The sequence below is a fragment of the Lipophrys pholis genome (assembly GCF_963383615.2).
Source record: "Lipophrys pholis genome assembly, chromosome: 1".
NCBI classification, from domain to species: Eukaryota; Metazoa; Chordata; class Actinopteri; order Blenniiformes; family Blenniidae; genus Lipophrys; species Lipophrys pholis.
Genome location: NC_137635.1, coordinates 30,376,662 through 30,403,150, shown reverse-complemented (window position 1 = coordinate 30,403,150; position 26,489 = coordinate 30,376,662). Strand labels below are relative to the sequence as shown.

The window sequence follows — 26,489 nt, the reverse complement described above, 5'->3', positions numbered from 1 at the left end:
AATAATAAATAAATAGACCATTTTTAAAATTTGCATTTGTTAATAAGGTGTACCTCCTCTTGTAAACAGGAGTTTGGTGAAATACACTGAAAAACAAAAATAGTTGGACCAACTTAACTGAACTGAAACTGAAAACATCTCAGTGAATCGAGCTCTTCAAACTTAATTACCTTCAGCACAGGTCGCTAGAGAAAAGAAGAGAAATACACAAGATACTCAAAAGAAGTAGGTAGAAGTTAACTGAACTGATGAAAATCCTACCCCTCGTTGTTCACTATACAATGTATTGCAGTTTTTAAATAAAATGAATTAGATTAAATTCAAAGAAGTTGATTGAGTTAGATGTTACCAAGTGAAACAATTCAGTTAAGTTGGACCAACAATCTTCTTTTTTCAGTGTAGAAACTAAACATATTCAGGCTTTGTAACTTTCTACTCTGATCAAACTTCTAGTCGATTCTGATTCAGGTCATCCGGGGTCATTTTATAATCCGGCTGCTGTACATTCAGAAGTTTTTTGTCTCCTTACGTCCATATGTCACCAGAGTATGTCATTAATAATATGTCTGTGCTCTCTCTCTCTCTCTCTCTCTCTCTCTCTCTCTCGCTCTCTCCTTCTCTCTCTCTCTCTCTCTTTTCTTTACTGCTTGTTCTTCTAACCTCAACCCGTACAAGCAATAAAAAAAAAAAAAAGATAGAAACTAGCACATCTGCTTGTGCAGATGTTACTTCCTGGTATTAATACTCAGAGGGTTTTTCCGGAGGCTGTTAAAGTACCACAGGACGGCTGTGTTGTGACCGTCGCTCTGTAAATGAGACCGTGTTGAACTGAAGGTTAACCGAAGGTTCAGTGAGAAGATCAGAGAAATGCAGCAGCTCTGCCGTTCTGTCACAGCCTCAACCAACAACATAAGCGAGGAATAACTAAAGCTTCAGTTACTGTAACTGAGCCACTAGTGCAGTACTGAAATGACTGGGTGTATAAATACCTCATTGTGCCACTTTCAAAAGATAAAGTCTACACCTTCAGCTATACCTTCAAAGTCCTTTAAAATAATGTTTTCTCACTGGATTCTTGTAAGATTAAGTAACTGTAACTGAGTTACTTTGATTTGATTATAACTACTAAAGCAAATATTGACCAATGAAACTGTTATTATTTTGTAATATGATGAATCGCCTTTTCCTCCCATTATTAGAGGTTTATGGTGTGTGCTTTGGACTTGTCCTGTCATTACTGATGAAATATGAATACCGACTGAAGACGGTGTAGTTTTCATGTTGGGCCACGAGTTGCTGCTGTTGGTTTCCCTTCGTCAACGAAAGTTGGGCGACCAACGAAGTTGACCAACAAAGTTGGCCGAGAATGTTGTGTTTTCGTCTGCCTGTATTTATTTATCAATTTATTGTTTTGTATGTATGTGTTTTACCAACTTTTCACAAAAACTACACTCCCGTATTGCATGAAATCCTCAGGGATGATTTGTCCATTAGATTTTGGGACGTTAACGGTAAACCAGTTCCTAATACATCCCAAAAAACTGCAAAAATATTTCCCATACAAAGCGGATGAGAGAAGCACTTCATGGAGGAGATCAAAGGAGATCGTCGTCTGTTGCCATGGAGACGCTCCCTGCTCAGTGATGTAGCGACCTGACCTACCTAGTTAGCATCGATAGGCGCTAACGGCTATCATGCTAGCGACGCAGAGAACAACACGCTATAAACATTAGCAATGGGAGAACACGGACATGCCTATAGACATACAACCCAGTTGGATTAGTACTGCAGCGACTTTCAACTATAAAACTACCAAGACCGGAAGTCATGACGCTCGGGAGGCCGCCATGTTTGTTCTCGTCCACCTACTCATGTATGTGCGGAAGAACTATTTACTACGGCCGGGGTGTGCATTACCAGTAGCAGCTTTTAGTTGGTTTTTTTTCCAACGTTTCCATGGAAACTTAGTCGAAGCATTTTCAAAAAGTTCCACCTTGTGAGCAGTAGTCAAAAGGTTGTGCTTTCAGTGGCTCAGAAGACTGTTTGTTTAAACGGGTTTCTGTTTTCACTTGCAAACGTTGTGTAAGCAGGACCTAAATGTCTGACTGAGGAAAAGGTTTTGAAAGAGCTGGAGCCGACTTCCTCTCATGTAGTTCTCACCATAATCACACTTAGTGGCACAGTACCTTCACACTGGTCATTCAGAGAGAGAAACATGAGGGCCTGTACTCTGTATCTCCTCTGTGTTGCATCACAAACAGGAAACCATGGAGAGAAGATCATAACCCTGCGAGTCTCAACCTGCTTCTTCACCTGCTTTCTTCATCTGACAAAACCAAATACACCAACTGGAAGCAAAACTGGACTCGAAGAGAAACAGAGACGTGAAACTGCATTATGGAAACATGAATCCTTTAATGAATTATTCATTTTGTTCTCTGATAATGACTTCCTGTGTCATGCCTCACGTTCACTGAATAAGTCACGACTACAAAACGTCAGATGGTGGTTCTTAACAAGGAAACCCTGAAGGTCCTTCCAAGGCAAATTAGCGTAATCTGTAATTAAGCTTTGAATAAGACTAAAATGATCCATACATACAGTACATATTCAATTAAAATTATATATACAATAGATTTGATCTAACCTATATTAATGCAGGTTTATTTATTGAAGTTAGTTTCCTGTTGGAAAGTGTGCCACCAAATGATCTGTAATGACGCTTTGTGTATGAGTGAGAAACAGACTTCAACTAAACACAGAGCAGAGTTTAAATACCCGACGTGTTTTAGACTTTAGACCCTTTACACACTCATATCAACATCCAGTCGGGATGTTATGAAAGAATTCTAGTTTTATTGAAAGAGTGTGAGTGTGTGTGAGATCTAATGTTTGATTATTGCCATTAGCCCATGTTTATATTGAAATATTCAATTTTTGGAACAAATTCTTCAGAGAAAATTCGTCTTCGTCTCATATTTTGATCAGACCGCGGACATCAGGGTAGGTCCCAGAGGATTTTATGAGTTTAAAGTGGGTCGTGATGTCGGCTATATAAGTAGATAACACATCTATTATGAGTGTTTAGTGCACTTAACTATTTCCAAACCCTCAAACGTCATAAATTTGTACAAATTTCAGCCCATCATGTGATTAAGTGACATTTTGAGACTTCAATATAGATAAACACATCTATTTACAACTTCTATGTCATAGAATCTGTTGAACAACATTAAACTGACCAAAAATCACATTTTCCGTCGAAGAAATGATCGGAATTTGAAAATATGCTTGTTTACCTCAACCCTATAATTTACATACAATACGACTGACTGCACGACTGTTTGTGTCACACTGCCTTTATTTACTACTACTAATAATCCTGCCTTTTTTATGCAATTTTTTTAAGGTTAATGCATCAGAAAAGTGTTCTGAGAGGAAGAAAAACTTTGGTCTAGGAGATGTACTATTATATACTTTCTCTGACCTCTTTGTTGATCTAATCGTGTTTCTAAAACAGTCTCTATACGATTTCACAAATGGGACACTTTGTAGGTTTTGAGATACCTCAACATGCTTTCTTTTGATATATTCAAAGTAAACCTCACCGATATGGAAAACATTATGTCGTTTTTATCAAAGTATCTCTGAAAGTCAGAACGTTGGCATTTTGAGGGCAGATTTATCAGACATCTTATTTTCTCTCTGAGTGTTTGAGACACACACAAAGCAGCTCCTATCGTGGGCCGGCAATTTAAACATACGCCTAAAAGTTGTTTAAAAACAATAAAACCTGGACCTCATTCCTTCAAAAACAGTTCTAACTTATTTAACTATTTTGCTCATAAAATAAACAAAGTTATGAACTTAAAGCTATAAAACTTTAAGGATGAAGTCTAAGTCAGCCTTCATACTCATTTATAGGTGGAGCCATAGGCGTAGGACCCGGTTGAGGACGGGGGACCCCCCCCCCCCCCCAAAAGAAATTGGAGATTTGCGCATTTGTCCCCCCAAAAAATTTATTTTATATTTATGGATCTGTCATGTTTCCAATATGTGTCCCCTCAATGTTAATCTCATTCTGACGTCCTTGGGTGGACCACAATGAAACATGTTCGTAAATGTTTTATTTATTGCCCAAAAATCAACAGAACTCGTCATTTCTAAACATCCTGTCAACTAAAACGGAAGTCCCAGATGTTGATTGTGAAAATTATTTTATAAACTCCAAAGATTTGACTGTTAATGGTCGTTTGGATCCAAAGGCAATAGAATCCCAGAAGGATCAAACATCATTCTGCAGCTGTCACACCTGTGACAATTATTCACTATCGCTTATTTTATTATTTATTCTCCGTTACATTTGCATTACATACGCTTATGAACGTGTGTATTTTACTCAAAATGTTCAACTCATTCCGCTTAAAAACTACATGCTGGGAAAGCCTAGTGTCTTCTTCACTTTTTAAAATCAGCCTTCAAGATGTTTGGTAGCTTGAAAACTATATCTTTAATATATATTACTGGTTTTGAGTCAAGATCACCCAAGTTTACTTTTGTGTTTGTCTGTTAACAAGATATCTCAGAAACTAATGAGAGTTCAGATCATCAAAGGAATTGGTACAAAGATGCATTTTGATCAAAGGAAGAATCCATTACATTTGTTTGATGATCCAGATCAAAAATAATTGTTACAAATTGTCATTTCGCTACATATTGTCACATGCTTACCCCGTCACTTTAAATAACAAGTGCATTGTGGGTGAAACTCCATAATAAACCAGGATTCTCAACCAGGGTTCAGATGATAACATGGAAGGTCAGAATATATTGTCTTAGCATGTGTTCTTTGAAATTATGAAATAAAATGAAGGGATGACCAAACAGAATAAATGAATAAAGGCAGTTGATCTGGATGTGGAATTAGTGTAATTTCCATGTCGACACTTGGCAGAGGGCAGAAATCTGATGGCTCTTGTTCGATTTGACATCACCTTAATTATTTTCACAATATATCTTCCAACTCTGTGATTTAATGACACAAATCTGATATTTTGAGGAAAAGGGCATGTTCCTTAAAAAAAAAGAGGGAATTAAACCTCCATTCATTAAAAAAATATATGGAATTGTGGCTATAATGAACAAATCTGTGTCGCCAAAACAATATCAGATGTGAAGCCAATATAAAACACGAGTTTCTCTCAGTCTGGTTTTCAGTCTTTATTAGAACAAAGCCACATACAGTCACAGTATATTCAAAGACAAAGCAGTACAATCAGTTTGTTAATATTCCCATCGTATTTACATGACAAACAGCAGTGAATATATGTTTATATGTACGTATATGACAAGAAATCCACATTAAAGACAAACTGCCCGCCTGTCCCAGAGTGCGAGGAGCGATGGTGTGGTGAGAAACTTTTGTACACAAAATCTCCAGCGTCACCTCCGTGATTCTGTCGAAGACAAAACAGAAAAAAGTATTAGAATTCTGAAAGTCTGAGGGTTTCATGACCACATGAATCCATCCATCCATCCATTCATCAATGCATCCCTCCATCATTCCACCTCTCCATCAATCCCTCCATAGATCCCTCGATCCATCCAACCATCCATCCATCCAACCATCCATCCTTTACAACCCAACGAGTATTACGTGACGTCATTTGTCAGCAAAATTGTCTGAGTACGCAAGAAACCTCATTCTATGTCTGTCCTTTTGAGATTCTTTCAAATTGATTGGAATGGTCGTAAATTATGTTCTGACAAAATCTGAAGATGAGGAGAAAGATGCTTCGAACAACTCCGGCAACTTCATCACCGGAGATATTTGGACCAGCAGAGTTAGCCCTCAGTAGTTTAACTGCTCAATGGTGCTGCATGCTAAATGCTAAAGAGTTCTGGGACTCACACGGCAGCGATGCTACATGCTAAACATGATTAAAGTCGAGAGCCTTTGCATATCATTTATGTATTGAGTATGAATTAGGTTTAATGGCTTTTACTAAGTACTTGTATCAGTACTCGGTACATAGCTAAAGATTAGTACTCATACTCATACTATAAAAGACAGGTATTGGGGTATTCCTAGACGTATATGTTTATTTTATGCATTTTTTAAACAGAAGCAGATGTGTATGTATGTTTATGTATATTATTCTATTTTTCTGTCGACTGTTTTTATCCAAATGTCTGCAGCACTGCAGTCAAATTTCATTTTGACAAATACAGTCTGTTGATGAGCACACCAAGAAATCCACCAGAAGTCTAGAAATGTTATGTTTATAAAGACATTACTAGAAGACAGGGTTTTGAGGACACACATACTCACATTGACTGATCCACAGGCGCAGAGTCATCAGGACATTGAAGACGACGGTCTTGATGAAGATCACTCTGAGGCCCAGTGTGATCAGAGCCGCCAATTTCACCGTGGCATCTACAAACAGCAGCGAGACACAAACGTTAGCCTACGTACACGACAAGCGGCCAACGGCAGAGTGAACCGATCAGTCGGTATAGAAAACACACCTGACTCCAAAGTGTCTTCAGGTACATGAGGTTTATCCGGGGCTGAAAGACAAACAAATGGACTTTTGTTGATTCAAAATTCCTCCGTGGTTCAACAAATAAAGCCTAAACCTCCACCCCCTCAGTGTGTAATTGAAGCGTACCTTCGCATTTGTCACTATTATCATCCGGGAAGAAGACCTGGCTGTAGAAAGAAGAGTCTGCAGGTCTGACGGCTGCCGTCTGGTTGAACACTGCATCGTACCGCGGGTGTGTCTCAGCTGCTTTGTGATTGGTGAAACCAGTGGCCAAGCATGCTGTGACATTGTCTTTTGCCACTTTGTAGTAAGTAGGGTCACTGGGTGTACCTGAAACACACAAAAGAAATATACGTTTTTAGCCCGCGGGACAATATGCTTCAAAAGGTGTTTCAAGCCAAAGACAAAGCGGAAATCATTTCGAAGGAAGGTGAGTCACTGTGACACTGTGACTGAAACATGAGCAAAATCCCCCGAAGCAGCTGCTCCACTGGAGATTCCACACTTCACTCAGATTTTCATGGTCTGGGCAGTTTGAGTTACTTCAAAGTTGGACTTGAATACAGTTTTTACCTTTTTTGACAGTTCGAAAAAGAAAATCAACTGGTTATTTTTCAAAGTTACTTCCTTTATTGGGTTTTCTCAATGATAAACACAGAGCTGTACTAGTGTAGTGTGGTCTGCACTGTTGGAGTCAGTCTGATTCAAGCATTAAACTCAAGTTACATCCGTAAGCAAAAGATTCTGCTCGATTTTAGTCGATAAGTGATGACAAGTCTGTCGTTTCATTCCCAAGCGCTCCAGAAAGCAGGTTCTCTTTGTCATTAGTCAGGCCAAACTCAGCATCACACTTGTTAGTGGAAGAAATATCACAGATGGGTGTGGACAGAATTCCTGAACCCAAAACCATTTTCCTGTTATTGCTATTCACACTGTACCATGGCTCTCACTGCTTCCCTCAGTCCAACTCGCATCAACCTAAAGCCATCTCTTCTACAGTAAAGAACCTTTTCATGGCTCAGTTAATGACACCGTCGTTTTCCAGTGGAGATTCAGTTCTACGTCTCACCCTGACCCTGGGTCAAAGTGTCGCCAAAGAAACGCCGACAGTTTCTGTGGCGTTTAACCACCTTGTACAACAGCGCCGCCACTTTTCTGTGATTAGATATAGAAAAGAGACGGACCGTGTGACGAGACTACGAGTGGGATCAAATGTGCAATGACAAGCAGGAAATGTAGCTGAACTCAAGGAGGAACATTTTATCCAAAACAACAGACTCCAATTATTGATCTGACAGGAAAATTCCCCTTGTAAACAAAAAAAGAAAGAAATGATGCAATTCTTACTATCTTGTATGAAAACTTGAACTCCTCTCCCAAAGAGGATCTTCCTTAGAGCGTCATTCACACTGTGCATGTTGTCAGCTCTAAAACCTTCCAGACACTTTACTTAAAGTGAGTTTAATAATATTGCATACTAGCCTTTAACTTGTATATGTAATGTTGTAAGTTCTCATGTGAAAATACATGTGAAGTTTGAGTTATGTGAAGAAGTCAACAGGACAAACTACAATCCAAGGTTCACCATCTTCACAAGTTCAGGTGCCTGTTTGTGGAATTCTGATCACTTCAATATAAACCACAACATTTAACGTAGACCACACCGAATGTACTGTACATTACAAATAGAGATATGCAAGTGCATTGTGTTTTTATGGGAGTACCGATGACAAGCAGAATAAATGGAGTTTCGTCCATCAGTCACACAGTACAGACACGGTAACCATGAGGTCAATAACGCAGCAGAATAACTTCAATGGTCATTTGTTTCTTCTGTGGTGACAGAGATTTGTCGCAAAAGTTTTCTTTGCCCTCAGTTCAGACTCACAACATAACTATTTAGATCCAGTAAGATTACATTTGTAATAAATAGCGCTAAAACCTTTACGTCAAGTCCAGTTCCTCTCCTGAAATACATTTTGTCCAGAAAATCGAATAAAACTCTTCTCAACAAATTATTGTTGGTCGGCGGAGCAGTCGATGAACCAAACCAGAGTGTAGGAATGTATGATTTAAGAAACAAGGCGCTGGAAACGTTCAACTTTAAAAACTTTTCTACTCACGTGTTTGAACCCGCAGCTGAATTCCTGAACCAAAAACCATTTTCCTGTTGTTGCTATTCACACTGTGCACGACGGCTCAGCAACAACCGGCTCTCACTGCTTCCCTCAATCCAACTCGCATCAAACTAAAACCATCTTTTACACAGTAAAGAACCTTTTCATGGCTCAGGTAATAACGCAGGGCGTATTCCAGTGCTGGAGAGTCAGTTCCACGTCAAGTGTCGTCAAAGAAATACTAAATATTTAACTGGTTTATAAACACTTTGAACGACAGCGCTGCCATTTTTCTGCGATTGGATACAGAAATGAGACGGACCGTGTGACGAGACTATGGGCAAGATAAAATGTGCAATGACAAGCAAGAAACTTGATTGTAGCTGAACTCAAGGAGGCACATTTTATCCAAATAAACAACCTCAGTTATTGATCCGACAGGAAAATTCCCTTGTGAACAAAGAAAAAGGAATAAATAGTGTAATTCTTACTATCTTGGATGAAAAGTTCAACTCCTCTCCCAAAGAGGATCTTCCTCGTAGCGTCATTCACACTGTGCATGTTGTCAGCTCTAAAACCTTCCGGACACTTCATCGTCATCTGTAGTCTTTTAATTTGATCAGATTGTATTTCATTTCACTGTGCAACACAATGTTTGGTTTTATGTATATATATATATATATTCTTTTCATTTGTATGCATTCTATTTGATCTTTAAATAACCTGTCCAGCTAGAGGTGTTTGTAAATGTGTTTTATAATTACATTTAAATTTGGCTAAATATGGTTGCAGTATTTACATGAATGATTATGTTGGATTCAAGTTGGTCACTTACTTTGGAGAAATTTTCAGTTATAATGTTTCATGCCTACAATCAGAGAATACGTTCAGTTTTTACAGTTATGTTTTTGTTTAAAACAAAAGAATTACAACAAATAGATTCACAAAATAATTGTGAAACGATCCCCCTCCAGGACAAATAGACTGAGGACTTTAAATTCTTCGTAAATCCTTTTAACATAAAGATAAAATGTAAATATCAAAAAGCAGTTTGAACCGAGAAAAGAAACTGTGAACCTCAGTTATTCATAACACCATGAGTCACAAGATTTTAAGTTAAAACATGTACATTGATCATCTGGATTAACTTAATGAAGCAATGAGACATACCGTACACACACTGAACATGTAAGTAACACTATTATCTAACTCAAACACACATTAACTGTATGCCGATGATGTGTTTTTATACATTACGCTGAATGCATGAGATATTTACATAAATAGGTGTTTTACTCTATTTAGGACTAAATGAAAAGGTGAGTTCTTTGTTTTTATTATATTTTTGCAGGTTTTTGTCACTAGGGTTTTAGTAGAAAAGCAGTTTTGACTCACTGTCGTGGATGATGAGTTTGATTCCAGATCCAAACAGGAGTTTTTGATAACCAGACGCAGTCGCACCGTTTAGAAAGGCTAAACAATAACTTACACACATTTCTTCCTTAAGCATTTAGACACATTACAGCTTCTTAGTTTTATTCTATTTAAGGTTTTGTGTTACAATACAGCTGTATTCATAATAACTACAGATTCACCCCCAAAAATAGTAATTCCACAGTGATTAATAAGTACTGTGTTTTTATTATTGTCCATTAAATTCTAATAATTCAATTCTGAGAAACACTTGAACTCACTTTGTTGGACGATGAGTTTAGTTCCTGGTCCAAAATGAAGTTTCTGCAGACCAGATCCAGTCACACAGCTCAGGACTGCTGGTCAATAACTCTCAAGCTGCTTCTGGAAACCAGTCACTTTCTCATGGTTTACTTTATTTAATGTTACTGAACTTAATACTGCAATTTTCCAGTTTGATTTGATTCGATCTATAAATAAAACAGCTAAATCATTTACAACAATGGTTATTTACTGAGAGATCAACAGCAGCTTTTTGTTTAGAAATATTATTAATGTTCAATATGGACTCGATTACTTATCTGGACAATAAAATGATAATGAAGCAGGTTTGTAAAAATGTAGATATTTAGCTTTTTTAATTTTTAGAATTCATTGCAGTCGGCATGAATTTTGTATCTTTTTTGAATGAACTGGCTGAACACCTCTGTTTCTTCGCACATCGCAAACACGTGTATTCAGTTAATTGCAGCTTTTAAATGACCAAAAGAGGTGAATGTACGTGTGGTTGGCTGATTGACAGTTTTTTTTCCAAAAGTTATACTATTTATGCCGTTGTTAGGATCATATTCACCCACCACTAGTTGCTTTTTACAGTTGTATTCTGACTTAAAACTAACAAATTACACTAAATATATTCCCAAAGTAATTGTCAAATGATCCCCCTCCAGGACAAATAGACTGAGGAATTCAGCTAAATTCTTTCTAAATCATTCACATTAACATAAAGATAAAATGTAAATACTGTATCAAGAAGCAGCTCAAACTAAGAAAAGAAACTGTTAACATTAGTTATTCATAACATTGCAAGTCGTAAGTTTTAGGTTATAATATAAAGAAAATGTTTTGCATTTGAGTCCAATATATTAAGAATTCTTGTGGAATTTACAGAGAACAGTATTGTTCTGAGCAACAAAGAAATTGTGTTAGTGTCTTAATGAGTAAGTTAATGAAGTAATTATATTCAGACGTGTTAATGTAAGTAACACTGTTACCTGACTCAAACACACATGAACTCTGCATTTGATGTGTTTTTATACATTACACTCTGAATGCATGACATATTTAAATACATAGGTGTTTTACATTATTTAAGACTGAATGAAAATGTTAGTTCTTTGTTTTTCTTATATTTTTGAAGATTTTTGTCACCTGGGATTTAGTAGAAAAGCAGTTTTGACTCACTGTCGTGGACGATGAGTTTGGTTCCAGATCCAAACAGGAGTTTTTGATAAGACGTAGTCGCACCGTTTAAAAAGGCGACACAATAACGTACATCTTCCCAGAGGACTTAGAGACATTACAACGTCTTAGTTTAATTCTGTTTTAGATTTGGAGTTCAATACAGCTACATTAATAAAAACTACAGATCCCCAAAAGAAAAAATTCCACACTAAATAACAAAGACTGTTTTTATTATAGACCATTAAACTAAGTGAGTGGCTAATGAGGTATGAAATAACTTTTGTGTTTGAAATTAATTAACTTAATCAGTTTCTACCATCCAAAGTTAGTCAAAATCAGTATTTTAGACAGATGCCATTTTATTTTGTAGCATGTAAACTAACCAAAGACAGAACATTGGATTCAATCAAGACTTCACTGCAAATGAAAAGCATCATCTTCAAGCAGTCTTTACTTACTGTCAAGGACAATTAGTTTGATTCCAGATCCAAAGTTTAGTTTTTGGCTACCACCTCCAGTCACACACTTCAGGAAGGCTGATCAAGAACCCAGAGCCCAAGTTATACTACTAAGAGTTTTGATTAAAACTTTGATTTCATTGGAGGTACAGTGAAGTACATAATAAAAATAGTAGAGCTAATGCAGAAATGTTGCAATTTGCATCATGTTTTCTCCGAAACTTTCATTTAACAATAATCTCTTCAAAGCTTTAGAGGACAATCTAAGAAATGTTGTACCACAATTACAGCAATTATATTGTGATCCAAATATTTTAAATGATGTGTAATCTGTGATTAAGCAAACAGAAGCCTACATGTATCAGACAATATGTATTGTTCACGTATTATATCGTATCACAACAATCTGACCATTCACAATGTGAAATATGTAAAGTGTAAAATTAATAACAATAAATAAAGAGTGAATAAAGAACAATGTCAAAGAAATGAATTGAATTTGACTCACAGGTTTCGATGAATAATTTGGTTCCTTTTCCAAAGTGGATTTTTCTGAACCCAGATTCAGTCACACAATGTGCAGCGGCAAACTAAAAACGGAATCATCAGCTTCATACAGTCTGTGATCCTTTGGAAACGTCTGGCAATGAAAAGTCTATTTAAATCATTCCTCCAGAGTCACAAAATGTCGAATTTAACACGGAAACTCCTGTAAGATTTATACACAACAGCATGAACCCTGTGTGCTGCGTGAATAACAATGGTCACATCTTGTGCATAAAACAGACAACAAGCATTTTTGACGTTCATAACTTCAGCTAAAAGTATTTTTTTAAACGTAAAAGTATGTTTTTTAAACTGGTAAGAAGGTGCACATTTTTTAGCTCATCTGTAATGGATTGAAATAGGTGTCACTTTTTGCATTATTCTGTGGGGAACTTCCAATGTACACATTTTTTGTTTCATTTGAAATACATCATATCGTCTACATACAATGATGCAGCAACCACTTTAAAACCTAAAGATTGTTTTTGTAAATTAGTGTATTATAAGAATATATGATGAACACATAATATTTTAACTGGAAACAAATATGAATCTATAAATAGAGCATTATCTTTTAAAAGTATACATGCCATGTTCCCCTGAAACTTCTATCTTGTTTTTTTACGATATTTTTGAGATGAGTTTGATTTATTTTCCTTACAAAAGGACCAGAAAACTATCTTACTTGCGTGTACATGCAGAGTTGTTCCAGAGCTGAAGAGCAACTTCAATCCATCAGTCACCCACTGGAAACACACTCATCGAAAACCAACACAGACTGATGACTAGCTACTATAGTGATCGAACCTCAGGCATATTTTACAAATTTTCAAACGGACTAAAAAAAAGGTAGCAATTTGTCACCGTGAGGTAAGTAATTAGATGTACTGTGAATGTTCTGTAATTCTAAGATGTTTTAGAGATTTCTAAGAATTGGAAGTGAAAAATCGACCTTTAAATGACCTAACATGTTGTGGTTGTTTTTCTCTCTTAAGAATTAACCAGCATGAACTAACTACCAGGTTTGAACTATTTACAAATGTTACGAATTCAAATGCATGACAGAAAATATTCTAAGTAACACAAACTGGACTGAATTTGAGATATTAGAGAATCACATCACAACCGTCAGTTGCGTAAAATTTGAGGAAAGAAAAAAAAAAGGCAGGTTAGTCAGAAAACTTTTGTTAGAAGGAAATTATTCAGATTTTACTCACGGGTTTCAATAAATACTTTAGTTCCTGCTCCGAAGTAGATTTTTGTGGAACCAGACACAGTCACACAATGTGCAGCTACAAACTAAAAACTGAATCCAAACAACTTCATGCAGTCCGTGATCCTCAGTTCCCCTTTGGAAACGTCTGGCAATAAAAACGTCTTTGTGATCATTCTGACAATCATAAAATGTGAAACTAAACACAGACACTCCAGTCAGATATATACTCAACAGCAAGAACATTATGTGCTCCATTCCGTCTTTTTAAATGTCAATACAATGTGAATAATTATTATATCACATCATCTGCATAGAACAAACTACAACAAGCATTTTTGAAGTTCATAACTCAAATCAAAACTATAAAAAGTTGAAAAAAGGCGCAAATTTATCAGCTTATCTGTAGTAGATTAACATAAATGTTACCTATTGAATTATTCTGTAAGGAATTTCTCCAATGTATACATTTCTGGTTTGGTTTAAATTACATCACATCATCTGCATACAGTGACAATGATGAATAAGTTTATAACCATCTAAAGACAGAATGTTTTACTAAACTATTATAAGATGATCAACACTTAGTAATGGACCTGGAAATACAAATATTATCTATAGGAATCACAGTCTTTTAAAAGTATAGCTGCCATGTTCCCCTGAAACTAATATCTCGTTTTGTAAAACAATTTTTTTAAATGAGTTTGATTTATTTTCCTTACAAAAGGACCAGAAAACTATCTTACTTGCGTGTACATGCAGAGTTGTTCCAGAGCTGAAGAGCAACTTCAATCCATCAGTGACCCACTGGAAACACACTCATCGAAAACCACTGCAGACTGATGACTAGCTACTATAGTGATCAAACATATTTTACAAATTTCAAACTGAATAAAAAAGTAGTAATTTCTCACCATGGCGCCAATTAGAAGTGAGTGAACAATCAACAGTGGCCATGCTTTAAATGACCTAACACGGAGTGGTTGTGCTTCTCTCTAATGAAGTGACCAACGTGATACTGTTTACAAAGGTGTTAATTTGAGTAATTAACATGTTTACCAAGTCAAATGCATGACAGAAAATATTCTAAGAAAAACAAACTGGACTGTATTTGAGATAATAAAGAATCACATCACAGCTGTCAGTTGTGTAAAATTTTCAGAAAGAAAATAGCAGGTAGCTTTTAGTTAGAAGGACGGTATTCAGATGAATCACAAATGAAGGAAATTATTGTGATGAAGGAATCAACATAAAAGAGTTGTACAAACTGGAAAACAACAGTCACATTAAGATAACTAAAATAAAGTGATGGACCATGAATCTATTGAGGATGAGGATAATCTGCTGTAATCTAATAGTTGTGAGAACTGTGAAGTACACAATCCTAACATCATGATGACAACAAGCTGATTATCTCCTTAACATGGCAGCCCAGGTAATCCATTTGGTAGTAAACGTTTCATCCATGTCCATTTTTCTCCAAGCACAACCCTTGAGTGTCAGTCAGATTATCTCTATTGGGTCTATTGAAAACAATATTAGTGAAGTGATCATATTGTTCTGGCTGATTAGTGGATGTGCAGTGGCAGATAAAGGGAGTCAGTTTAAAATAATTTGGTTGTTGGGTTGCATTAGGTTTGGAAAAAGCCCCAGAAAGCCTCAAACAGATCTGATAATACAGTAAAATGTCAACATTTGACCCTCAGAATGTGTTTGTCCCATTGTTCTAGGTTGTTATATTGTTAATACTCACTGCTTTCTATTATTAGTTTGGTTCCGCGTCCAAAAATCAGCTTCCGTGTTCCCGTAGAATCAGTCACACAGCTGATCTCAGCCCAGCAACAACTACCTACTCAGTTTGGTTCACTGAGGAACAAAATGGACGTTTATCAAGTAGTATTAACGTCAAACAATTAATAAAATCATCTGCAAATAATTTGAACATCTTATTTGTGTATTACTATTACATTTTATGTTTAATACTCATGGTTCTCTACGGTTAGTTTGGTGTCCAAACATTAATCTGCTCCAAACATTAATCCACTCAGATATTCTAACAAAACTTAATCTCACCCGGGAAGTATTTGTCTTATTCTTTCCGTGTCCATTTTTCTCCAAACCTTTGAGTGTCAGTCAGATTATCTCTATTGGGTCTATTGAAAACAATATTATTGAAGTGATCATATTGTTCTGGCTGATTAGTGGATGTGCAGTGGCAGATAAAGGGAGTCCGTTTGAAATATTTTGGTTGTTGGGTTGCATTAGGTTTGGAAAATTATCCTGAAAGTCCAGTTGGTTTTGTTTGGTTACTAAATACATACAAATTATGTGAAACATCGTGTTCTTTCAAAAGTGGGTTTATCATCTGTAATAAAACATTTCCAAGAATTATTTTGAAAAATATGTAAAACATACGTTTAGTTTTTAATGTTTATCCGTAATTTCCCTTCATAAGATTATATTATATGTTTGCTTGTATGTTTTCTTTTGAGGATAAAACTGCTGAAACACGTAGTAGTAACAAAGCCACAGTACTTACTGGCCTCGACAGTCACTCTGACTCCATTACCGAAGATGAATTTCTGGTTCGTAGACACACACTGTTTCTGTCCTGAACAAAAACTGAACTGGATCCCAGGACTAGATCTCTCTCCTATTTTGGACTTGACTCAATACTACACCAGTGAATAAAACGAGTTTTGTATTATAAAAGTTTGAAAGGTGTAGATGTTATTGGGAGCTTTTGAAGAGCAGAAATAGTCATTAACCTTCATCTAATACTTTGAAAGTGAATTATAAATAAACGTTTCATGTACAAACCGGCTGTAATAACAATTAACCAGTGAATTGGTGCTACTGATGGTCTTTATCTTCAGTTTGATTCATTTTCAAGATCTTAGTAATTATCTGATCACTTCAATTGTCTCTGTTTTCAGGACTTTACATTGGGTTGTTTGCGGAACTTTAACAATAAACAAAAAGACATCATCCGCAAATAAAGTCTTCTCACCAGAAGATTCTCTGAATGTGAAGCAGTTTTCAATACGAGGCTTTGACTCAAAAGCAAAGAAAAACATTTTTCTTCAAAATTGTAAAGTTGTTTTTGATTGTTATTATCTATCTGAAGTGATTCACACAACATTTTAAGACTTAGAACATGATATTACATTTACAATTTCCCACTTTTTATCCTTGATTTATTTTTTTGTTTTGTTATTTCAGTCACATTCAACTTGAAAAAAAAATATTCTTAGATCCACTTTAAGAATTAACTACATGAATAAACCCAGCAATTAACTAAAACACATCATCCACAAACAATCTGATAAATTTTACAGGATTTGTAGAGTAAAGCCAAAATATTCCACTTTGGGAAAAGTGACTATGTGATTAGTTATGATTAAAAAAGATCATTCCAAAGCCCCAGAAAGCCTCAAACGGATCTGATAATACAGTAAAATGTCAACATTTGACCCTCAAGATGTGTTTGTCCCATTGTTCTAGGTTGTTATATTGTTAATACTCACTGCTTTCTATTATTAGTTTGGTCCCGCGTCCAAAAATCAGCTTCCATGTTCCCGTAGAATCAGTCACACAGCTGATCTCAGCCCAGCAATAACTACCTACTCAGTTTGGTTCACTGAGGAACACAATGGACGTTTATCAAGTAGTATTAACGTCAAACAATTAAAACATCATCTGCAAAGAATTTGAACATCTTATTTGTGTATTACCATTACGTTTTATGTTTAATACTCATGGTTCTCTACGGTTAGTTTGGTGTCCAAACATTAATCTGCTCCAAACATTAATCCACTCAGATATTCTAACAAAACTTAATCTTACTCAGGAAGTATTTGTCTTATTCTTTCTTGTTTTATCAGATTTGGGCCTAAATTGGAATTTATGACGGAGGTGGGACAGTTTGGTGGGAACATTTAAAAAAAGAGTTTTAGGGATTCCATTTTTCTGATCTGCTGTGACAAACATCACTTACTTGATTGAACGGTGAGCGTGACTCCGGAGCCAAAGGTGAGTTTGGAAGCTGCATAATCATTCACACATTATCAAAGCCAACGACATAAACTGTGGCTCAGGAAAGGAGAGGCAGACTCAGAAAAATGAAACAACACACTTAAGGGGAGGATTTCTTGGTGGTAATCACATCAAAATATGTCAGATAATTATCTTCTTCATGGCGATTTGTTCCAGCTTATTTTGACATTTTATTTTGTCTTCATTACATTTACACCACGTTCTCCTCTTCAATGGAAAATGGCCTCGGGTGTGTTTGGATCATAAAAACGAACCCACATCCCGCCAGAAATATACAACTTTTTTTAACCTTAAAATTAGCTTTTTGGATATACTAAAAGAAAGTTCTTATAGATTTAAAAATTACGTGATTGAACTGTCCGTTTTAAGCCAGAATCAACAGATAAATAAGATTTAAATGATATTTAAATGATGAAAACCTTCAATGTGTGAGATTTGATACAGATGATTACTTGCAATAACAATACCACTGTATCATTGATCTATAGTGAATAAATAATCAATTGAAAGCATAAGGGTTAGGGTTAGTCATTTAGGATAGAATATGTTGTTTGGCAGTTCCATCAGTGTTGTTGAGGACATTTAAAAAAGTAAGAACTTGACTGAATCAAACCCATTTTTGAACTCAAAATTGTGAAAAAATGTGTAATTTTGTTGTTTTTTTAGTTCCGAGCAGATTGTTTTACATTGAAATCGCATTGCGTGGATTTTACGTTTGCACTTTTAATCTAAGTAACATCCATCACTGAAGTTTTGTATATAGAAGTTACAGTTCCAGCATTTCAAATTGTTTCCTGTAAAAAGTTAAAAGCGATAAATGCTGCGCTCAGTAACACGAGTAACAGAAATCACTTGGTAAAGTAACTTACTTCGTTTACCAGCAGAACATTCATCAGCTTTTTGAAGAGTCAGGATTTACTATTAAACATGTACTTACGTGATTCAATCCAAAGTTTCTTGCCAGAACCAAAAAATAACTTTGAATTCCCCAAGTTAGTCACACAATGCAACGGAGTGCAACATAAACCAGGAGCGCAGTCAAACATGCACCAGCCCATAACTCACCCATTGCTGTTATATCGGCTCCAATTATCTGTTCAATATCAGACCAACTTTAAAACAAACTTTTAAGGCAACCATCAGTTTTTTAAGTTTCAGAAGCCAAAAAACACAGAACCTCATAAATTCTAACCGCAGTAACGTAAACTCTCTGAACGGGACGTTGTTTTGTCAGAAGTACTTCCTATAAAGTCGAGTTTTCCAACTATAATCTCAATTCTCACACAATAAAACGTAAGTATGACACAAACTGAAATAGTCCAAGCCTTTCTACAAGGATATAGACAATATTCATCTATAACAACTTACATTTTGTGAAAGACTGATTCAACTGTGATCATTTTCAAGCACTGGAAATTAAGAGTAATCCACAAATATTGTGCTCAACTCATTAGAAACGTTTAACCCATTGACGTATAATATATGGTAAACAAAAAAAAAGAAAGACTCAATAAAGACTTGATCCCAGTCAATGGTACTGTTAGTACCTTTTCTCTTTCCCTTATTCTGTTTTCTGGAATGAAAAGAAAAATCTCCATTCAAAAAGCCATTAACATCTATTTAAATGCATGTACAGGAAGTCATATCGTTATCGCAATAATATCACGTTGCCCTACTGTTTCAGTGTTATACGTTGTAATTATGGTTTATAAGTGAAAAGACAATTTCAATAGATGTTAACGTTGTGTCGTTTTCTTATTTGGCTGCTTTTACAAGTTGTTTTTTTCTAAACTGCAAAATGAACAGAAAACCCAGAGTTGAGAGCCAAAACAGCATTTTCATCACATTTAGATCAATTTGAACTCACCTGACTGAATAAGCAGTTTGGTTCCAGAACCAAAGACGAGTTTGTTCCCCACATTATTCACACAACAGGAAATCCAACAACATAAACCCTGAGATGAACCCAGTCAAAACAACTGTAACAGAACAAATATGACCTGCTTCAATGGATTTCATCAGTTTTAACGTTGTGGCTCCGTCCCGGATGAATTAAAGTACATTTTGATAGATTTCTATCTCATGCTGGATTTTAGTCATAAAGTGGACTTTGTGAGTATTTGCTTTAGGAAAATGCTCATTTTTCATTTAGATGTGAAGGAGATATCTGTGGCTTTACTTCATATGAATAAATATATTTGATTGGAGAAAATTTACTACAATACTTCAACTTACTGCCGAGCACGGTCAGTTTGCTCCCCTCTCCAAAAATCAGTTTCCAGCCTCCAGTTGCAGTCACACAGTGTTTCTACTTTCAACAAATACCTCGGCACAAACAACCTGACAGCAACAAATTCAACCACAAAATTATTGTCACACGCATAATTTAACGTTTTAATGTATTCCTCCGGGTGTTTGAGTCCATATTGAATCAGATTTCAATTCCTATTTTTTGAAATTTTAAAAGCCAATCAGGTGAAATATTTGTATTAAAATCATCATGTATACTGTATCATGACAAGAATAGTTCTTTTTAATACTCATTGGTTCGTACTGCAAGTTTAATTTCTCATTTTCTCTCGAGCTATTCACAGAGCATGTACTCTGACCAAATATCTAAAGATATAATCAAACTACACTGGACACAAAAAAGAGTACAAGTACTTGATCTGCATGAAATGTCTGAATTAAAGCCAGTTTTAACGATAAAATACTGGACGACTGTTGTGAGTTACTCTTAAGTTTCCACAAAATATGTTGATTTAGAGAAAATGCTACATTTTCAAAGTGAAAACTTGTTCAGATGTAGAAAACTGCAGGATTAATTTGCACTTACTGGTCTGAACGGTGACTTTAACGCCGGGTCCAAAGACGAGTTTAGATGTTGAGGAATATGTCACACCGTGTGAACTCTGAGCACGATAACACACTAACCGTTAAAACACCAGAGCATCCAGACTAAACCAGGGTGACTTCAGCTGGTATAAACTTGAACCCCGATATAAACCACGTGAATAAAGCAGCAGGATTCAAAGCAAACACGTGGTATTCTGTACAAAATCAAAGCTACTCTTCCTCCGAGTCATTATTTCTTAATGACCTGCAGGAAATATAGTGTCTAATATTCCCTAAAATAAGTCAACAAATATTGAGTCAAAAAGCAACAAAGAGGCTAAAATAATCACAAAGATTCCTAAAATGACCACATGGTGAAACAAGGAGACAATCAAGAGATCCAACGTCTCTACCGAGACATTTAGAAGACAGCAAATTAACACAAATTAATCGATGAAGCAATCAATGTTATTAACATTGTTCTTTTTTGGCTGCTTTTTAAAGTTCATTTCTAAACTGTAGCTATGAATGGAAAATCAACGCAAACCCTAAAGTCGTTTGTGTTAAATGAGCGAAACAGCAAATTCCATCGTGTTAAAACGAGTTTTGGTTGTTTGATTGGAACTCACCTGACTGAATAACCAGTTTGGTTCCAGAACCAAAGATCAGCTTTTCCCCAAAACTATTCACACAACAGGAAATCCAACAACATAAAGCCTGAGATGAACCCAGTCCAAACAACTGTAACAGAACAACTGACACGTCTTCCCATTGAATTAATCAGGTGTAACATTATGGCTGATGATTAAAAGAAGATTTTGATGGATTTCTCAGTCATGCTGGTGGATTTTTCTGAGATTCTAGTTAAAAAGCAGATTTTGTGAGCATTCGCTTCTATAAAATGCTCATTTTTAGTTTGGATGTGAATGTAAACTTTGTTTTGACATCAAGTAATTCATATGAATCCATATATTTGATTGGAGAAAATTTACTGCAATACTTCAACTTACTGCCGAGCACGGTCAGTTTGCTCCCCGCTCCAAAAATCAGTTTCCAGCCTCCAGTTCCAGTCACACAGTGTTTCTACTGTCGACAAATACCTCGGCACAAACAACCTGACAGCAACCAATTCAACCACAGACTTATTATCAGACTCGATAATGAATGCATTCATTTTAGATTGTAACTCACCTGACTGAATAACCAGTTTGATTCCAGAACCAAAGATGAGTTTTCTCGAAAAGTTATTCACACAACAGGAAATCCAACAACATAAACCCTGAGACGAACCCAGTCACTAGATAATATAAACTATAAACTCTAGTAAGACTAAAATCACCAAATATTAAGACAAGAAGCATCAAAGACACCAAAATAATCCCAAAATGACCACCTGGAGAAACAAAAGCACTAAAAATCAGCGTGATTTCCCAACAAAGATACAAAAAAAATGAATAAACAGACACACAAAAAGAAAAACAACAAACTAACACAACATGACACAACAAAGACGGGAACTTTAGGTTCAATAAAAAAGCACGAGTGTCACATTGAACCATCACTTATTGAGATAAATGGTTTGTACTTACTAGGCTGGACTGTGAGTTTAACCCCAGAGCCAAAGAAGAGTTTACCAACTCCACTTCCAGTCACACTCTGACAAACACAAACACACAAACTCTCAGACGCTCCAATGAAAGAAACCGGCTGATCCAGGAGGTTTGGAATAAAAGAGAAATGAATCTGGAGCCGCAACGCAAACATTTCATACATTTCACTGCCTGTTGTACCTGCTAGGATCGTATGACCAATAAAAATCTACAATCTTACGTAACCAAGAATGTTTTAATATGTATTATTTTTCTACATTCCTCATATCGTTTGATGTTTTTTGTAATTATGTTCTTAATGACTTAATTCTACAGCAACATGCAGACTATCAAATGAGAAAAATGCACCATATTTTCAGATTCATCATTATTTTATGTAGATAAAAGTAACTACTATGTTTAATGATCTGTACGCTGCAAAAATGGGGAGCCCAAATATAAGATATAACACTAACTATAACACTAAATTTCAGAAGAAAGTTACTTAAAACTTGTGGAAATTATTGGTCCAGACAGCTCATAAATATTACTTGAAATCTAGATTTAATATTATACTGTAAAATCAAGGAATAAAAATGAGTAAATAACTTTTAATTCATCCAAATGATCCATCATGTCTGAAAAAGAAGTGTCATACTTTGCTGTGTGTTCCTGCTGTGATGTGATGTTTTTTCAGTTTGTTAGAAAATTATAAGAGTTTGTTTTATAGCACTAAAACGATTTTACTTTTCTACAAAAGGACACAGTTATATTGATACTCACTGTCCTGGACGGTTACTTTAACTCCTTCACCAAACAAGACTTTCCATGTTGCTCCAGTCGCAGACACACTGAGATTCATCTCAGAACTAAAACTAAAAACACTGAAGGATTTGAATCACATCCTCTGCAAAGAAGTTCTTTTTACATACAGTTACACCATAGTTGGTAGAACTCAAATATTAGGAAACTCCTTAAAATATGAAGTTGTAATCTAATCCCTGTTGCTGCTCAGAATGTAAAATGTTATTTTATCTATTCATTAAGAGTGATCACTCTTTAACGTAGTGATAACGCCTCACTTTTAAAATGGCTCCATGTTATTATTCATTAGTCTGTTTTAATACTTCAACCAAAGTGTTTGTCCAACAGAATAAATCGATGACTTCAAGCCAGGCTGTGGAAATCATCATTAGACTTGTTCCGTCAGGAATTTGCTTGACTTTTAGATCATCTATATCTGTACTGTGCAGGACTGTTAGAACGTTGAAAATGTTCAATAAAAATAAAAGAAAAACTTGAACTAAGATCTCTTCAAATGAATGTTATCTTGATTCTTACTGGTTTCCACAGTCAGTCTGGTTCCTGCTCCAAACATCAGCTTGTTGACTCCTGAGCCAGAAGTCACACAGTGAGTGTCTCTGGGACGAGAACCGCTCAGAGTTCTACATCTTACTGACGTCTGTGTTCTGGACTCTAATGGAAACCTGCTTTATAAAATATTACTTCATAAGTCATTACTGTGCTCCAATCACTCGTCTACATTAGTTGGGCTTGATTTAATGTGTCTGTATTATTAATGTTTCTGTGACACAATTTAAGTTGCATCAGTAAGTGGGAGGAAGATGCTCTAATAATAGCTCAATATTAGTACTTAAAGTAACAGATTCATGAAGTAATGACAAGAGGATTATGGAGATAAACTGCCACACAAAGAGCAGAATATAACTTTTAAAAACCGAAGCTAATTTTCATTAAAGGCTACTAATGAAACACGGGTGTTGTGAATGCATGTTGGGGTTTAGGATGCAGGATAATAGATGTTCTGCTATTTCAGTAAATATTACTTCAAATAAATATTAACAGAATCTCTTTACTTGGGACAAGAAGTCTGGATCATGGTAAAGTAGAAACTGTAAATGTGTTTTAGCTTCATAACAGTAATCAGTTACTGATTCATTCATTTTTTATAAAAACTTCATCCTTCATTACAATCAAAAGTAATCACATTACACCTGCCAGTGTCTTGGACATCCATGACAACATTGGCAAATATAATGAATTTATAAAACCTTTAAAAACTGTGGTGCATCAAAAATCAATATAATTCAATAGTATTGAAGATTTCTACAAGCGTGCTTCATCTCTGATTGTCCATATAAACGTTTCATCAATAACCGATAGCGACATGATTACATACATCAATGTAATTATTAAATAATCTACAATAATAACAGAAGAATAAATCAAAGGTACTAAAAACGCAATACAGTTTTGAATGTGCAAGAAATATTTTATGAGCAATATTCAGCAAAAATGTAAGTTTTTTTTGTGTACATTATTGGTTATTATATATGCAGATTCTGAATCTAAATAATCTGAAAAGGTTTCGTCGATGTTGTGTTTGGATTTTAGACAACAAAATCAGGATTTAGCAAACTGAACTTAATAATACTTTTTGGTCCGTCCCACCATTGTTTTTGTGTTAATCACAGCAGAGTGATTAAATAATACAGGTACTATGCTTCCATATCATTTTACAATATTTGGTGAAAAATAATAGATGGATTGAATCAAAGACCAAAAGCTCCTCACCGGCTCATCGCACATGAAAGAAGAAAGTATTTGTCAGTATTTTCAAGACTTACGGCGTTCTACGGTCAGTTTGGTCCCTTTTCCAAAATACATCCTCCAGTTAGACGCCGTCACACAGTGAGTTCCATTTGAACAAGAACCAAACTCTCCACTCAAAGATGACTTTACGCTCATATTTAGCTAAAGCTAGTAAAATAGTGTTTACAGAGAATAGTAAACTACTTTTAGGTTATTTCCATAAAGCTCTGTTGGTCCTTACAATAGTTCGGTTCTTCTAATAATATTTTCACTCTTAACATGACAACATGAACTTAAATGTTTAATCTATCATCTCAGGGTTTAAGAATCATCACAATTATTTTTAGATTATAATGACAGATTTGCTTCCTGTAGAGATGTAGAGCAAAGTAATAACAATCTTAGAGGATTTCCACTGTAAACAACGGTCACATTAAATTATTTATCAATCTGGTGATTCATTCAACAATTCTGCTGCAGACACACCAACTATCTGCTCAATGCTGTGAAATCAACCCCTTTGTAACGTATGAAGTACTGATAAACAAGTTAAGATTATGATGTAATCCCAGTTTGTACCTTCAGGTTACATTCACAACACTCAGTAGCAGCGGTCTGATCAATCAAACATATCTGAAGGTTTATTTAATGCTCACCATGCTCCACGGTGAGTTTGCTTCCAGCTCCAAAGAGAAGTTTGTCCCCAGAAAGAGTCACACAGTGAATCAGGCAGCAGCTAAAACTTCCCATCCCACCAGTTTACAAGGAAAACATGCTGAACTGACGGTGTAAAGGGATTAAATCATTCCTACTGGACCTCCTGCTGGATAACTGAGCATTTTAACTTGATTTAAATGTACGATGTTGAGTTGTTCTCATAAGAAGAGAAGGACTGAATGTAAAACATCATGATGTTGCAGGTCCTGTAACATTTAGGGATTATAAACGAGTAACTTACGGGCCTCAACGTGCAGCGTGACGCCGGAGCCAAAGATCAGCTTGTTCACTCCAGTATTCACACAGCATCCAACTCTGTGACATAAAGTCCGTCTGCAGGGAGGCTGCGCCACTAATCTCATTTATCTTCATTTCTGTTAATAATATATGTGAAATCACAATCTATTGTGTTTTTTTTTTTTAAAGCAGCGCAGCTTCAAGAGGCTGCACTGTGGAACAGTGGTTAGCACTCGTGCTTCACAGCTAAAAGTTCACAAGTTTGAGTCCAGAATTTTTTGTACTCATGCAAAGCAAGTTAGAAAGTAATCTGTAACTAAAAAACTGCTTCAGGTGTGTGTTTCTCTGCACTAATTAAAACATTTTTTTACTAGAGCTACATTAAAAAGGAGCTTTTTGCATAATATATTTATGTTGATCAAAAAAAGATTGTTCTTTGTTTAAAATACTTAGTTTTTTTTTAACATGAAAAATAAAATCCAAGCAAAGTGAATTTAATTTTGACTTTGTACATCTTTATTCTATCCATCTGTGGCGCCTGGGAATGCTGATGACTTATAGGTATTCTAGTATTTGTTGTTTGTTTTGAAATACAATACTTGTTTGAATTTTTATTGTTGATTTCACAAATTGAATTAAGTAAAATTTACTTCTCAGATTTTTTTTACAAAAACCAATTTCAT

General features: G+C 35.6%; 1 protein-coding gene across 29 annotated transcripts in view; it reads right to left on the bottom strand.

Moving 5' to 3' along the window:
- Nucleotides 1-5,207: 5,207 nt before the first annotated feature.
- LOC308124156 (M1-specific T cell receptor alpha chain) overlaps nucleotides 5,208-26,489 on the bottom strand; it is a 55,250-nt gene continuing 33,968 nt past the window's right edge. For 22 of the 29 annotated variants that reach the window (XR_013936276.1, XR_013936277.1, XR_013936278.1 and 19 more), the window contains 4 exons: nucleotides 6,675-6,878; nucleotides 6,532-6,573; nucleotides 6,332-6,439; nucleotides 5,208-5,456 (listed from right to left, as the gene is read on the bottom strand). Coding sequence is in view for 24 of the 29 variants with exons in the window: in XM_080486987.1 (XP_080343113.1) it covers nucleotides 5,455-5,456; nucleotides 6,332-6,439; nucleotides 6,532-6,573; nucleotides 6,675-6,878 (356 nt within the window). In the remaining 5 variants the exon portion in view is untranslated. Of the gene's footprint in view, nucleotides 5,457-6,331; nucleotides 6,440-6,531; nucleotides 6,574-6,674; nucleotides 6,879-7,895; nucleotides 8,018-8,671; nucleotides 8,727-9,156; nucleotides 9,242-10,060; nucleotides 10,240-20,651; nucleotides 20,737-24,887; nucleotides 24,948-25,508; nucleotides 25,868-26,489 lie in introns of those variants that run through there. The other 7 variants (XR_013936280.1, XM_080487005.1, XM_080486993.1 and 4 more) reach the window with 7 other exon arrangements.